Genomic DNA, 16981 nt, shown 5'->3' with positions numbered 1-16981 from the left:
GTTCATTTGTCTAAATGTTCCAGCATCAGTGGTCTTTGGCTATAATATTTATTTAAATTAAATCAATTTTTTCCAAAAAAAAAAACTACAATGAAACTCAAATTACTCAATCAGTCTCATAAACAATCAATTAATTATTATGTACGTAATAAATTACAATTTACCATTTTATTTACAGTTAACATACAAACAGTACATTTTATAATTATTAAGCTAAAAGAATTAAAAAGTATTGAATGACAAATCGTATATATAGTTTCAAAGGATATATGTACATTATTTTGATATTAAAGTTCATGCAACTTTTGCGTTACGCAGTAACAAATACGTAGCCTTAAATATCATGCGTCCCCTTATCTAATACAACTATACAAATAAACTCTTAACTTATACGTAACTTCATAACAAAAAATATCGTTACATAAATGTTTTCAGAAACTACATCATATTATTTATAGTAAAACATATGATTGAAAATGATTAAATTACAATGCATACTTTTTTATATAAATGATTATTTAAATTATATGGTAAGATTTACAATGAGTATATTAATATCGTCATAAAGAAAATATGATTGCTTATGGAATATGGAATGATTAACGAACCTAAAGAATAATGACAACATAACGACCAGCGTGGAGGAGCTTTCACTATAGGGGTCGGACACGCAGTCCGTTTTATATCCTTACCATGAGTTTTCAAAACATCCCACAAAAGTGCTTAAGTGACGATAAACTTTTTGTCTCCCTCACATGTTCGCAAAAAAGAGAGACAAAACAAAAACGCCATTTTGTCAATTTAGACATTTAATGTTACTGTTATAGTTCTGATATAATCCGCTAGGGGTGCTGATTGGAAATTGTATGGGCAAATACGTAAACAAATACCAAAACACTCATATTTGTCAAAACATAAAAAGTCACGGTAAGGGTACTGAATCAATTTATTTAATTTGTGGTATATATTTTTCATTCAATATATTAAGCTCATCTTATATTTTCCTAACGCTATAGAAGAAGTTAGAACGGATATATGCATATTTTACTATACCCATCCCTTGTTGTCTAATTGTCACTCTGGCAGCCTTCAGGGGTGCAATCTCTAAGTGGCCAGACTATAATTAAAAACAGGTACAAACAACTTGTGAGTCCTTAAAAGTTAAGTAATTATGGTAGTAACATTATAAATGGTTTACTAAAGTTAACGATCCCTCTCAAACTTACATCCCGATTATGGAATTTACTACAAAAGGAACAAAAGTTAATAATATAAAAGTACGTAAGTAAAGGTCTACAAATCTGTACAAATGTAATGTTAGTAAATATTAGTAAAGAACAATCAAACTAGCCTGTTAATGTTTTAATGGATTAGTAAGCCACAACACACAAAATCATATTAAAAACCAATCTCATACTTTGTTCCAGTTTTGTAGATGTTTACTAAACAAATTAAACCTATTTTGCGTTCATTTAACACTTTTTTAGATTCTAAGATTTGTGAATTTCTGTTCTGTAGCTGTATGTGCCAAGATTTTAATAAAATAATTTCATTTTTTGGTATAACACAACTTTACTGAATTTACTACAAACAATAATACAATGTTACTTTGAAATCACAGGTAAACACGTTATTGGTCATATTGAAACTAATGTTTTAGGCCAACCCAATAAATAATTGTACGAGATTCAATTTTATTAACATTATTATGTTGAGAGTAGTATTGAAGGTGGTAGAACCCTTTGTAGTTCGACTCCGGCAGCACCACCGCACCTACATATTTCTGCTTATTAATAGCAGTGTTAAGCGCTGTTGTGTTCTGGTTTGAAGGGCGTAGTAAGGAAGATACTTTTCCGAGGCGTACCAGCTTTAGTTCTCGGGGATAGAGGCGCATCTGTGGCCGACCTCAGGTAGGAATATCTGATCCCTATCTTGGGGTGATTAGACATGTCCATGGATGGCAGTAGCGACTTACCATAAGGTGGACTGCATGTATGTCAGCTACTCCTATATTTTTAAAAAATATAATAAGACTCACAAGTCGTTTTCCTCATAAACAGCGGACCGTCCATTAATCTCCGTTATCGCATATCAATACGACTAATCCAGGCCAGAAGCAATTATTTGTCTATTACACAAACAGTAACCCTCTTTAGAAATCGTTCCCGAAATCCTCGTGTTAGTGTTATGTTCTAGGAATATTGTCATGCTAGTTTCGTTTGAAGGTAAGATTATAATGTAATTTATCTTTCTCTGCCCAGGAATTCCTCAAGTTGTCCCTTAATACGACATTAGAACTCGGAACCGCGTTTCTTCCACCCCTGCAGCGGATACGGAATAGAAAACTCAGAACTCCGCAGTTTTGTGTTTATTGGCCGCGGTTAGAGTGGCGGCGCATGTAAATTTACTGGATTACGATCGTAAGGACGGACCGGACGGAAAGAGACTAATTTAAGTTGCCAAGCGTTACCGCGAAAACAAGAGAAAGACCTTGAAATATACTATTGTAATTTACGTACATTTATATATTTTTGTGAGTGTTGCGGGTCAGCGGCGGAGCTGGAAGAAAAACGCTCAGTTAGTTCTCACCCTGATTTGACCTGTTCTCGCGAGACATTGTCAAAGCGATTATGCTACTATCGCTGGGCGTCGTGTTCACCGCTAAGATGCATACAACTGAGATTATTACTTAAAAAATACATACACCCAAACACGGTACATCTTCCTTCTCGAAATCGGTTAAAATATAACGGAAGGTTCATATTCACATCAAGAAGTATATTTTCATACCTACACCAATCCACGCTACGTTATAAATATGTAATCACGAAATTAAAAACTATAATGCTTTAAGGAACGCAGTTTTAATGTATCAGGTGAAAACTCTTTTGCATTCACTGTCTAGTTTCTGTAGAAAATATAATATCTCATTTGTCAAAGCTTCGCGTGGAAATGTTAGTTTAAAATAACTTTATTTTAAACTAACTTTTTAAATGGTCAAATACGAGTACATGAATAGTTCTACAACTGTGTACTATCAACAGTGTACTATCTATATAACACCTTTATTTTACACAACACCTACATTTCAGTACCTGCCACGTGTCCGTTAACATTAAAAAGCGTACCGTTCTGTGGTAAATTTAATTTGTAACATACAATTCAAGGTAGCACTCTACCTGTTATTATTGAAAAAATGTCAATGTATGTATTAAATTTGAATAACATTAGTGCTAGTAAACGAATTCGTCGTGAAAACACGTACTACAACACTGAATTAGCAAGTGGCTTTTATTGACGTCTTACTGACTAGTTCAAAATATATTATCAACAGAATATCGATTTTGTGAATTCACAATCTTTTCATATACTGCGCTATTCGTTTTGGCTTTTAAATTAAAAAAAAATACAACAGTTCTTAATGTGTTGGTTCGGATGTTCTTTAAGTGGCGCTTACGCCAGTAAAATATTTTTGTTGTAAGGCAAAAGTAATTTTTAATGGATTGATAAAATTACGTTAGCTCCAATATTTTACAACCTCGCCATGCTTAAATTCGTACCGCACGTGATACCATACACAAGATTATGTTATGGTTTGTGAGTTGTGGTAATATTACCAACCTCTTGTTTTGCTACACTCGATAATTGTACACAACACGTTTATCAGTCAATGACACACCGGAATAAAGCTGCGATTCACTCGATGTCGGCGTGCAGTCGCACGTCGGGCGCGGCGTGGCGCGACGACGGCGTCTTGCTGGACGGCGTCTTGGGGCTCTTCTGGTCCGACTGCGGCGGCGTCGGCGGGAACACGTGCTCGCCCGCCGCGTCCGCCGCGCGCTCCAGCAGCTGCTGGGACACCTGGTCCTGGGGACGGGAACGACCGGCCGATGAGCGACGACGTGCGGGATACATAGATAAGTATAGATATCTCACAGCCTTGTAATTGAAGAATGGCACAAATGGCAGACACATGGGTAAAATACGGCTGACTGTTGTCATATTACGTCTCCGACTGTCATGGTGTAATTTACGCGAAAAAAGTGCGGAGAAATATAGTTTTATTCGGAAATGCTCTAAACCTACATTTTTTTTTATATTTTTCAAACACGAAAATAGATGACAGTGACAATTTCAATTGTCAAAACTGGTTACATTTTCTTGTTAGGAGTGAGTAATCTTTACTAATCTATGGCGGTATAATAAAAAATAGAAGGGAATAGATTCGATTCCATCGAATCAAAAGGTCGGTTCGGTCGCGGGCGGTACTCACGAACATGTCGAGCGTGACGTTGTGCGCCTGGATGCGGTGGCTCTCGTCGGGGTTGAGGTCGGGGCAGAGCGCGCGCAGGCCGGCGGCGCGCTGCACGTGCTCGCCGTCGCCGCCGCGCACCACGCGCGCGCCGCCCGCCGCGCGCACCGCCGCCGCGCTCGGCGCCAGCCACGCCCAGCACGCCGCCAGCGCCTCCCAGCTGTACCCTGCGCACACCCGGGGGGGTCAGCTCCGTTCACGATACTTGGAACACAGCAGCGCTTAACACTGCTGGTATAAGGCAGAAATAGGTGTGGCGATGGTACCGGAGTCGAACCACAAAGGATTCTACTACCTTCAATCCTACAGAATACAGATATTACAGCTATGAATCAATAAAAAAAGACGAGGGGCGATGATTATTTAAATGAAATCATTTTTTTTTTATTCAAAGTAGGTTCTTTACAGAACACTTTATGAATGTCAATACAACTACAGCCACTTCACAAGGTGTTTCGTTATGGAGAAGAAGCGGCGAAAGAAACTCCATAGCACACATCTTTAAAAAAAAACACATTTTTACAATGTCAAATTTAACCACACCGTTTTGTCAATCAAATAATACTTAGTTTATATATAGTACGCTTTTTTACATAGCGTTTTTTTAACGACATATTTGAACTTTTTTTCTGTGAGATTCAAAATGTAGTCGGATATTTTATGGTAGTAGTGAATACAGTTACCCATGAAAGATCTAGCCACCTTACATAATCTATGTTTAAGAATTACTAATTTATTTCTATTTCTAGTATTAAAGTTATGGTGGTTACTATTTTTTTCAAACATATCAGTTTGTTTTCTTATATATATAATATTTACATAGATGTATTGACTAGGTACTGTCAATACATTAATAGTGGGAAACAGTTCTCAAACACGGGACACAGGGACAAACCACGCCGCAGACTATATATTGACCTTGACCTTCGTTGACGATACTCTACAGCTATTGTAATGAATCGATGAAGAAAGGGTTCAACCACCCTCAAAATTAAAAATTGTATTATAATATCAATAGACTTCTAGCGATGAATGAAAATGAAATAGCCGTTCTTTTGCTCACCTGAAACTCGAAGCGCGAGTTCCTTGTCAAAGGCATGAGCGATGGCTGCGGCGGCCACCGCGCTGTAGGGGAACAGGTTGACGTCCACGTGCAGCACGGCCAGGTCCACTAGCTGAGCGCACACCACGAACTCTAGCGACGAATACTGCGGGAACACGAAGGTGTAGCCGCGCAGCGCGTTGGCGGCCACGTCGCTCTCGCCCAGCAGCCGCCGCTTGGCGCTGCGGCCCTCGCTCGCCAGCTGCATGTAGATATTCAGCCAGCTGTTTATGGTGATCGGCGTGATGCTCCACGAGAGGATCTTCAAGATGAGCAGTTCCTCCAGCAGGATCTCCTCCGTGGTGCACGCGCCGTCCGTCACGTACGCAAATTCGCCTATTTTCGGTGGGTATACCTCTTCCACTTTTGCCGCAATGAATAGGCAAGTTATACCTGAAATTTGAGGCAAATGAGGTTTATTTTTTATTGATTTCATCCATATAATATTATAAGAGTGAGTATAACATGCTGCTTGAAACATCGAAGTGTATTTGAGAAGACGAATCACAGTTTAAATAGTATTAATCCATGGCGCTTTATGTTTCGTTGTATAAAAATAAAAATAATTTAGAAATAAGTTATGCAACTATGTTGCGCAAAAGTACGTTTTTAAAAGCAATGCATACTGATTGATTTTGTTGGGAATAAACACTCCATAGTCGATACATAATTTCTAGCTACTTATAGTTTATTGGTATTTAGTTGTAACTTAGTTACTTAAGACATTGCGGCTTAATATGTTTTGTAAAATTTAAATACTATTGTTCGCCTGGTAGTCAAAATTAAGCCATAACTGTTAAGAAAATTAGGAATTTTAGATTTGATAAAACTAAAGCACATCAAAATAGCTACCAAAAAAAAACATCGGTTGACAATAAAAGAGAAATCGACGGTCCCTACGTACGTGGACGCATGTCAAAAATGTTTTTTTTACTACATACATGGCGTCATACTCTTACTGAAATAAAGTTTTTTTGTAATATAATATATTTCACTACTTATACAAATCGTATAAATAAGAGAACAAGTATAATATAATAATTACAAAGAATAAATGACGTTTATGCGCGTATATCTAGACTTACTATTTTGCACGGTGTTTTAAAATGGGCGCCACTGGGTGCAAACGCGGTCATGTCTGACTAATTTCTGATATTCATGAATGAAAATCTTGGGCTGTTAAGTTTCATATTGTTTCTTGTTTCCCACGTTTAGAGGTGTATAAAATTTGTCCAACATGCTTTTTAACCGACTTCAAAAAAGGAGGTTTCTCAATTCGACCTTATAGCCCGGTCAATTTAGACATAAAAACAGTGAGTAAATAGCAAAAATTCCGGGAAAGCTAAATTTCCGTAGAGACCTTGGGTTTACCATTACAAGTAAAGTGTCAAAAGTCCCCATCGATCTTATGTGTGCGTCGGCACTTATTCGGGGTCACTTCTACTGCCGCCCATGGACATCCATAAAATAGGATTAGATATTCCTACCTAAGGTCGGCCACAGATGCGCTGCTACCCCTGAGACTAATCAGTCTTTTCATCAAAATCACGAATCTTCTTCTCTTGCATTTGATGGACCATTTGAGCAAAACAGGTCTGGCAATTGTTATACGCTGAAGAACTGAAGAATTGTTTATTCACTTCAAGCAATAATAAAATTACGAAAGGATTTCTTTTTGATATTTATGGAGCTCCAAAAAATTTATTGCGTGGATAAGCACAGATATTTAACATTTGTGAAAAATACAAAAAAAAGCTAGTATAACTATCTTGTCTACCTAAAACATCGGCATCTGCTATACAACACATGTGTCGATATACAAGTACTATCAAAATCAGACATGGCAAGGCAATCAACTGAACCCTGAAGACTGAGGCTCAAAATAATCAATAATACTTTGGAATCGATTCAAATTTTACTGACCCCTGCTCGAGAAAAACTTCTTAACACCATTTTTTGCAATTGCAAAAAAGGTCGTAGTGCCAAATGTGGCAGTAGAAAAGTAGAATTACAGTGTTCTTCAGCGTGTACGAATTGCCAAGGTCTGTCTTGCTCAAATGTTTAATTAAATAAAAGAGAGGAAGATTCGTATGATCTCGATGAAGATACAAGTGATTTGTCTTCATTTGAACAATTTCTGAACATTCAGCAAGAGGAAGAAAGAATAAGAAGAAATCGAAGAAAATATGATTGTTGAAGTTGAGTATGAAGAGTATAAATCAGATTGAAGTAACAAAAAATAGAACGACAGTTGAACTCAATAACCAATATCAATAATCTTCATACTATTAAATAAGTATTGTCCCTGGAAATAACATCATAAAAGTTCGTGGAATAGTCCTCCCGGGGAAACCACGTTAAAAAACGCGCTAAGTACGCTATTTCATAGGTGGTGTGGATATCTGTGTGGATATCATACGTAATTCTTACGCAAACCAATATCTGAATAATGATTGGTTTTAGAGAAAAAAGTTACAGTTTTCGAAAAAAAAAACAAAAAACCTAAAATTTTAATATTTGACCTCGAGCCGACACACATCGGATCGATGGGGACTTTTGACACTTTATTTATAATGGTAAACCCAAGGTCTCTACGAAGAAATGGCTTTCCCGGAAGTTTTGCTACTTCAAATGTCTAAATTGACCGGACTATTATATATGTTTTCAATGTAAAAAGATGTAAAAGCAGTCATCTATCAGTTTTTTCGGTAAAATTAAAATATATCTGTATGCATAATTATATACTAACTCACACCTTAATCATAAATTTTCAAGAATTATTTTGCTAAATTGCCTATTGGTTACTATGGCTTATAAAATCCCTAAAGCAACAAATTTACGGGCAATTTGTTGTCCTATCAAATAATATGCCTTTAGTTTTTGAATGAGATCTACTTTCGTAAATATTACTAAATTAACTAACACACATGTTAGCATTTGGGTATCAAAATATGTAGAAGGCTGCCATTTTGTGACAGTTGGTGAATAAATTAAAAATAACCGGAAATTAATCGGTAAAATTAACCGTACTTTACAACATTAAAGGATCCAACACCAATGACCACACACTTTGTATAATGATAAAATTGATAATGATTTATTGTGTAATGTCGATAGAAGCAAACCACGGCGAGTTATGATAATAATAATAATAAGTAATAACAGACCTATTAACTGGAGCCTGCCCTTCTGCACGTCGTCGGTGTTGGACAGGTAGCGGTCCACGTAGTCCACAGTCAGGTGGAACGTCTCTCTGTGTAGCTTGTACACCTCGCACACCTGCGCGTAGTAAACGTTTCAATTATATTTACAATATACGGAATAAAAGTAATCCATATGATACACAGTAGTAAATATTATTCATTGAGAAACAATGCGATGAATGAAATATTTTTATCAGCTCCTCCTATCTGTTATGTTATGACCTACGATATTTAAGTGATGGTTGTGGACGATGAAACTTTATTTAGTATAAAGTATATGTTGAGAATATTTTTGTTCTACGAAGGGATTAAAGAACCGTTGGAGTTACCAACTAGCTCTGGTGGCACCTGACGCACAGGCGATGAGCGTTTTAATACGTTGCAGTTGCTCGGGTGACGATTAGGGTTGTTGCGAATATCAGCATCAGCATCAGCATCCGCTGATTATCAGCTTTCTTTTACATATCAGCATCAGTATCCGCATCCGCAACAAAAGATGCTGATATTTAATGCTGATAATGAAATTGTAACGTGTTCGTTGAAGGCGGGACCGAGCTTAAATCACGTGGAGTTTTAGTCAATCACAGAAGTTTATAAACACAAGTTGTCATCAAACAATCATTCGATTGTATTGACAACGTGATTTGGTCAGACATCAATAACTTTCGATCATAGTTCAATCAATTAATAACAGAATTATGTATTCAATTCATAATGCCACATCCAGTCAAAAGTGCAATATGACCAAATATTTCGTTATTGAATAAAGATACGACACAGTGTAGTTTTTGTAAAAAAAATAACGCGTAAACAGCGTGTTCAATATGAGCGCCGGCTTCGGAGATATGTGTTGAGCCAAAATTTGTTTCAGTTGATTTTTGCTTTGTAGTGACATGGAAGTTGATTGTATTTTTTAATTATTTTTTTTTCACCTTTTTTAGTGATGATATACTAAAAATCTTACAAATTCACTAGTCGCCCTTACGATTTTTGAAAGTTCCCCTCGATTTCTCTGATCTGCCATCATCAGACCCTTATTTTCTTATAATGGAACTACTTTGGAAATATCTTTTTTTTCAACAAAATAAAAATCATCCAGTTCGGTTCATAAACGACGAAGTTATCCGCGAACAAACATAAAAAAGACACATATACGGTAGAATTGAGCAACCGCCTCATTTTGTGAAGTTGGTTAAAAAAGACTATTCTCGTAAGGGACGTACAAATACCTCAGTATAAAATATATTTATATTTAGTATTTTTAAATATCAGCATCAGCATCAGCTGATATTAATCTGAAAAAATCAGCATCAGCCTCAGCATCCGCTGATCTAGTAAAAACCTGCATCAGCAACAACCCTGGTGACGATGTGGTTAATTGCTGTTAAGAAATTGTTAACAAATAAATATTTGTGCGTATTTTTTTATAATATTTTGCTTTCTTAGGGGATTCTTTACAAATTTACATTAGATTTACGTACGTTTTGGGAATATGCAAAACCGAATAGTAGTTTTGACGCAGTCACCGCGATAAGCTATGCGTTGGTGGTATCAATAGATACCTACTACTCCATAGGTAACATTGCCCTCAGGTTCCGGGGCCCGCGGCGGAAAGTCAGTGTTTTGAAGGTGCTAGAACCCTTTGTGGTTCGACTTCGGCGGCACAACCGCTACACCTATTTCTGCCTAATAACAGCAGTCTTAAGCGCTGCTGTGTTCTATGTGTAAGGGAGACATAATTTTCCGAGGTGTTCCAGCTTCAGTTTTCAATAGTAACAGCGCATCTGTGTCGATCTCAGGTAGAAATATCTAATCCTATCAGGGGTTGATAACAGGCGTTATTCTGCTACTCCGAAGTTATAAAAAAACTCTTTAATCTTTTATTATGTTTAAAACATCAAGCTTAACTTTTAAGATACATCAAATTCAAATTGTTTAACTTCAGTTAGAAAACAGGCACAATATACGAATTTCCATGAGTGCCCGCCCTACCTGTGCGCGTGTCAGCGTAGTCAAATAAATTAGGTATTTTTATGGTACATACAGTATATCATTCAGTTAGAAAGTTTATATTTAAAATAAAACGATATCTTAGAAAACCAAGAAGAGATATATAGTTTTTGCTGGAATTCCTACAGCCTCTAGCATTTGCTTTCGTGAGAGCAGGACCGCTACGTTCGTAGACTGCTACGTAGCGTAGCGGTGGTAAAACGTAATCATTGCGGTTCACATATAAACCAACCAACCAACCACTATATAAGTAACGTCAGGATCTATTAGATCGCTATTTAGTGATAAGGCCGCCAGTTGTACCTTTGATTATTTTAAAATTTTGTATTTGTTACTACTCATTTGGTGTATAATAAATCAATAAGTTTTGTATTGTATCTATTTTTATTACAGTTGGATAAAAATATTGGTGGGACCTGTGGAATGTTCGTTTTTGTACGTCATATAAATAGTAGACACACATGCGGCCATGGATATCTAAAGCCAAGTGAAAGTGAATCTTTGAAGACTAAGTGTAAGAGTCCCTCGCTTTTTTTTTTTGTTCACGAGGGGGAAACCTTCAAAAGTTACCCGAGCCGTGGGAGAGACACAGGGTTATGTGGGACTCTTACCGCACTAAAACCTCCCCGGTGGCCGTCCTGGGCACTGCGTAAAGGACTCCGGGAACTCCAAAGGAACGCAACCGGAGTACTCTTAGCGCGTTGCCCCGTCGGGCTCCGCCCAGGTGAGCTTAGCGCTCGCCGCACCGTCTGGTGCGTATGCCGACGGTATGCGACCACACACACCGCCGTCCCTCCCGGGGCCGCTGGCCGGGCGGTTGGAGCTCCCACTCTTGCCACCTACGACCCCACAATCCCCTTTTAGTCGCCTCTTACCACAGGCAGGGGATACCGTAGCCCTATTCTTGTCCCGGAACTACAGGGATAAGAGTCCCTCGCCTACCGCACCTTTCTGTAGCTGTGGTTACTCAGAGACTAATCACAAAGCATTCTACCACCATTACAGCGTTGAGCTAATAACAGCCAGCGAGGTTAAACCCATCCTAGTTCACCAGAGAAGTTAACATGCATAGTAGTAGGACACGCACCTCAATTTGTCGTATTTCACAGCTTTTTTTTTTGTTTACGAGTGGGAAACCTTTAAAAGGTACCCCATGCCGTGGGAGCGACACAGGGTTATGTGGGACTCTTACCGCACTAAAACCCCCCCGGTGGCCGTCCTCAGCGCTGCGTAGAGGACTCCGGGACCTCCAAAGGAACGCAACCGGAGTCTTCTTAGCGCGTTGCCCCGACGGGCTCCGCCCAGGTGAGTTCTAATAGCTAATAAATGTTTATAGCAAATGTCTAGTATAAAATCATAATGACGATCCTTAAGACGAAATTGTTGCAGGTGGTAGAACTTTCTGTGGTTCCACTCCTGACGGCACCACAGCCACACCTATTTTTGCCAACTAATAGCAGTGTCAAGGCAGTGGCCACTTACCATCAGATGGACTACATGCTCGACTACACTTAAATATTGTAAAAGAACACTCCTACCAACAGTATCGGTTGGCCTTGAAATTAAGGTAGGTGTACCAAAATTGCAGTGTTTCAATGACGGTTGGAACCGTGATCTATTAGCGTTCATTCATACGTGTCTTAATCGCTTAAACATTTTGACAGGGCACTACGACTGTTATCAGCATAAAAAATCGGGAACTATTGCTTAACGTGCCCTCCGCAGCATAGAAACGTATGATAAATTTTCTCTCGCAATCACCCATGACCTATGGACCGATCACACTATATCGCTACTATATTTTCACCAATGGCGTCCGAGAATATTTTTGTGTAAAATTTTTAATCGGCAAAAAGTAAGAGAGTAAAAGCGCACGTACATCTAAATATATATAACTCAAAGGTGACTGACTGACATAGTGATCTATCAACGCACAGCCCATACCACTGGAAGGATCGGGCTGAAATTTGGCATGCAGGTAGATGTTATGACGTAGGCATCCGCTAAGAAAGGATTTTGATAATTTCTACCCCCAAGGGGATAAAATAGGGGATGAAAATATTACTTCGTAACGCGAACGAAGCCGCGGGCGAAAGCTCGTGCAACATAAAGCTGTGCTCAATAATTCGTTAATTTAATACCATAACGGTTTCCATAATACGAGTCGTTCGTAAACCTTCTCAAGACTGCCGTCACACATGGAATTTTAAAGATGCAATTCATGATAATATAATCGTTTTTACAAACTTTTATTCTATATTAGAACAGAAACATTTTATTATAAATCACAAACTTGAAACCACTTGGTTAAGAAGTCATAATTACATTTAAAGCTATGTAGTTATGTGTCGCAGCTTTATCTCTGAAAAAGCAGTAGAGAGACAGGAGGATGAAAATTCCAAAAGCGCTAGATATCTTAGATCTACTTGAAAAAGCATTACCGTAAGACTCGCGCTTTTTACACACTCAAGATCCCGTCAATGATTTACTGTTCGTCTACCTGACCTGCCGGTACAAAGGCATTTTTTGTGCGGCAAAATATTTCGTGGAAAACGTCTATCGAGGAAAGTTACCTTACAACATTAACTAGCTTAGTTCTTGTCACCGCCTGGGTGATATTGTACTAGAATATATCCCTCAATATCGTTGTGTAACCGTTCTTACCCTTAAAGATTATCCTGAAATACTTGATCATCACACCCATAAGAATAGTGCTACACTATATAAATATAAAAAAGACAAACAGGTGTAGCTATGATATTCCCAAAGACGAATCACCACGATTTAATTGTAACACTACCAATATCATACATTATTTCCTTTTGCAAGCTGAGGTCGCAAGTTTTTTCTATTTTAACAGATTCTAATACAAACTTATAGTAATACGATTGATACGGTGGATAGAAAAACTGATGGGATTGAACGAAATATTTATCGTATTATCCACGTAAAGCACACTGAATATAAATCGTAAAAACGTAGACATTGAAAGTGAGTTATCAGAATTTATTTGAATCAATAAGATGCGGAGGCCTGCGCCAGTGCAGGGGGCTGAATTACAATTCGTTAGCATAAGACGTAGCGTCGCCGACGTCTTAGAGAATTGGCGTGTATAATAATACGCATTTCTTTACACGAAATCGCATCGATGTTAACGTATTAATAATGTATCATAAAAATACATAATAATTGTTTCAATATGCTTAAATCTCCATCAACATAAAAATCCATAAATAATACGTAAAACCATTTACACAAAGAACATTAAACGCATCTAAAAACCCATTTCTCGCAGTACTATAATGTTATTATTCCAAAAATATATACATATATAACAGTATTTTTAAACAAATGGAATAAAAGCGAAAGAACGGGACAGTTTATTAGCAAACGCGTTGGTTCTGAAGGGGTCAATGAACACTACAAAAAAGGGGTCAATGCTCCCAATGTTACATCACATCTATACAGTACATAAATACATATTGCAGGGTAATAATACATGTACAATATGCACAATGTAATTTATTTCGCAAAGAATTAAGAGAAACCTATTGATCTCTATAATGCCCATCACACTTACCTTGGGTTGGACCTCAATGAAATTGCTGCATGAAAATATGATTTAAATTAGAAATAATTAGCACATACAAAGTTCACAAATCCAATTTTTAATATTGTGATGTTAGGTCTTTATGCCACTATATTATTGGGACTCTTATATTGATAACATATTAGGAATGTGAATACAATCTCAATAATGAGATTTTTGACAAAAAATAGTGTTGTTCATAAAAATATATTTAATTATTTCTTTTTAACTATTATAAGTTTTATGTGATTGTTAAAGTGCAAAATAATCGTTTTAACCCACATTAAATTACTAGGTGACTTCAGTAAGAAAATGTAGATACCATTGAATTAGATAATGGTTTCATTCTCAGAAATGGTCAAGTTGTATACATGTACTGTTATCAAGGTAATGATAAATTCAGTCAGAATGCTTTAAAATTAACAAACCATAGCTTACCTCATTGAGCCAGTCTAGCAGTATAGCTCTCATCCTGGGTTGTAGATTGGGATGATTGTCAAACATATTTGGATTCTTGTTCATGCTGGACCTGGCGTCACATTCACACATGCTCTTCCACACATCTGTAGGGTCGGCCCATGATAGCCCTGGGAGGGGACACTTGCGTTTTGGTGGTGAAGGGCATTGGGGTTTACTTGTACTGTAAGTGAAGTGCTAGGATCATATGGATAGATCATACACTATACACAAATAACATGTAATAACATGTTCTACCTAACATATTAGTAACACATGTTATTCATGTAATAACATGTGTTACTAATAAGTAACATGATATTACGCAATTTCCATGTTTATGATACTTATTAGTGATAACTTACCTAGGCCTTTTATTGGTGTGGGGTGTGCTGTCACCTCTAGCGACATTTTCAAGGGGGCTCAGTACACAGTTAGGCAGGTCAGGTATACTTGGTGGGCTTAAGAAACTATCTGCATTATACTCTACATCGGTGAACACACTTCTCGGTTGCTCAACATTGTTCATCTGTGGGCTCTCATCTTCACTGGAACATGATGAGGACTCTACTACAACATTGTGTGATTGGTCAACTATTTCATCTTCCGACTTAGCTACCACCTTGGCCGGTGGCATATTTTCAACCTCCTGAAATAATATTCACATTATTGTCCACACATACACACACTTATATTTGCTTATCATTGAGCAAGGGCAAATAATGTACCTCATCCTCTGTAGAGTTTCTTTTCCGTTTCAAGTTGGCACGCTTCTCATTGGCTTCACAGGAGGACCTGCAATTACTTTCATACTAAGTAAACAAACTTCACCAAGGTCAATAAGCAAATGAGTACATCAGCTGTACATACCCTGCTTGTGCCATTTTGTGAGGGATAGTTCAGCTGGCCCACCCTTCACCTTGTCTAAAACATAATGAAGGTTAAGTATACGCGTCTTAAATGATTATTATCAGCGCTATTACTAGATTCGATGGCCTAAAATTACCGCATGTCATGTTCAAACCGCAAATAGGGTTATGTCAATTGACAACCATTATTGAGGGCTCATTTACAATTTAATACGGCTTATTCGAAACTAGATATCTTTTAGAATCATTTCGCAACTAAATATGTGTAAAATTATAGGGCAAAGTACCAATTCCAACCGCATATATCAGCAGCGTGCCCCCTGCTGGTTGGCGGGAGATTTTTTTTGGGAAGTATTTTTAGGCTAGTAATTCAAATCTAATATCACTTTTTTAACATTTAACATTGTGAATAATACTTTAGTTATCATATAAAGTCATAAAAATGTAGAAATGAATGAATCAGCTGGTCTAAAAAATGCCACGAATCCGTCACAATCGCGCGCGAAATCCTCCCGTCAGCGCCATTAGACACGTCGCTAGCTTGGGTTTCTCGCCCCATCCACTTTTGGATATTGTTAAAAATAGCACATATGTTACTCTATATTATCGTCACGTACTTATTTTATACAAACGTTATCCCAAAAAATGCACTTATTGGGCTTAAAAGGGCATAGCCGTTGGATGCATAATTGGCTCGACTTATCGCCCACCAAAGGTTTATAACCTAATTATGGACGAAACCTAAATATGCACATAAAATAGTGTATGTTGTAAGTTTCGACATATATTCTAGATTAAGAATATGAATAAAACACATACCTGGTCATTCACAAATTATATAAAATTCCATACAACAAAATTTCCTTGTACACTAGATATGAGGTTTCAACTATAAACACAAAATCACTGCTTAAAAGTCTTATTTGAACACATATGATATAGAGAACTTAGAAAAGAGTAAACATGTTACACTTAAGGTAATTATCCAAATTTACATGCTACTTTTCAACTTTCCACGGCTCGATAACGCCCGGCTTTCCGCGCGAAAATGTCGCGGTAAAACATCGGCTCAATGCAGGGTAACAAACGGCTAAGTTCACGTTTGTTTCTTCTGAAATCATCCGTCATTTCGAATGCCGTTCCATTTTACGCAATACTTATACTATCTATATATTCTAATTAAGATGTACTACGGTTATAATAAACATACATTTAATTTAGTTTTCTCTCGTTTTATCGCAATAAATATAATTGTTTTTAAGATATAGAGTATTCTATAACAATTCTCATAAAATTGTACCTTTTCGACACGATGTATTTGAAAAAAAGGTTAAGTAATTATATAACTTATACTTTTTCATAATAAATAATATACTTAAACATAAAAAAGAGCGTCCAGTTAAAAATGTACATATGATATTATTATGTTATATAAAGCAT

General features: G+C 37.2%; 1 protein-coding gene across 3 annotated transcripts; it reads right to left on the bottom strand.

Moving 5' to 3' along the window:
• Positions 1-2537: 2537 nt before the first annotated feature.
• On the bottom strand, positions 2538-16631 carry Cyce (cyclin E). 3 transcript variants are annotated; one of them, XM_073091218.1, is made up of 9 exons: positions 16361-16631; positions 15543-15596; positions 15401-15467; positions 15038-15321; positions 14655-14856; positions 8582-8693; positions 5376-5807; positions 4274-4479; positions 2538-3867 (listed from the first exon to the last, which is right to left on the bottom strand). In XM_073091218.1, exons 2-9 carry the CDS (start codon positions 15554-15556, stop codon positions 3697-3699), a joined length of 1488 nt encoding a protein of 495 aa, XP_072947319.1. In that variant the 5' UTR covers positions 15557-15596; positions 16361-16631; the 3' UTR covers positions 2538-3696. The 3 variants fall into 3 exon arrangements, with proteins under 3 accessions (XP_072947319.1, XP_072947302.1, XP_072947311.1); XM_073091201.1 differs by having other exon boundaries at positions 4278-4479; XM_073091210.1 differs by lacking the exon at positions 16361-16631 and adding an exon at positions 15829-16049 and having other exon boundaries at positions 4278-4479.
• Positions 16632-16981: the final 350 nt, after the last annotated feature.

The sequence above is a fragment of the Epargyreus clarus genome, unplaced genomic scaffold, assembly GCF_041222505.1.
Source record: "Epargyreus clarus isolate Ecla_fem2 unplaced genomic scaffold, WU_Ecla_fem_2.2 ptg000003l, whole genome shotgun sequence".
NCBI classification, from domain to species: domain Eukaryota; kingdom Metazoa; phylum Arthropoda; class Insecta; order Lepidoptera; family Hesperiidae; genus Epargyreus; species Epargyreus clarus.
The sequence above is the reverse complement of the archived record's forward strand: the minus strand, read 5'-3'. Positions and strand labels throughout refer to the sequence as shown.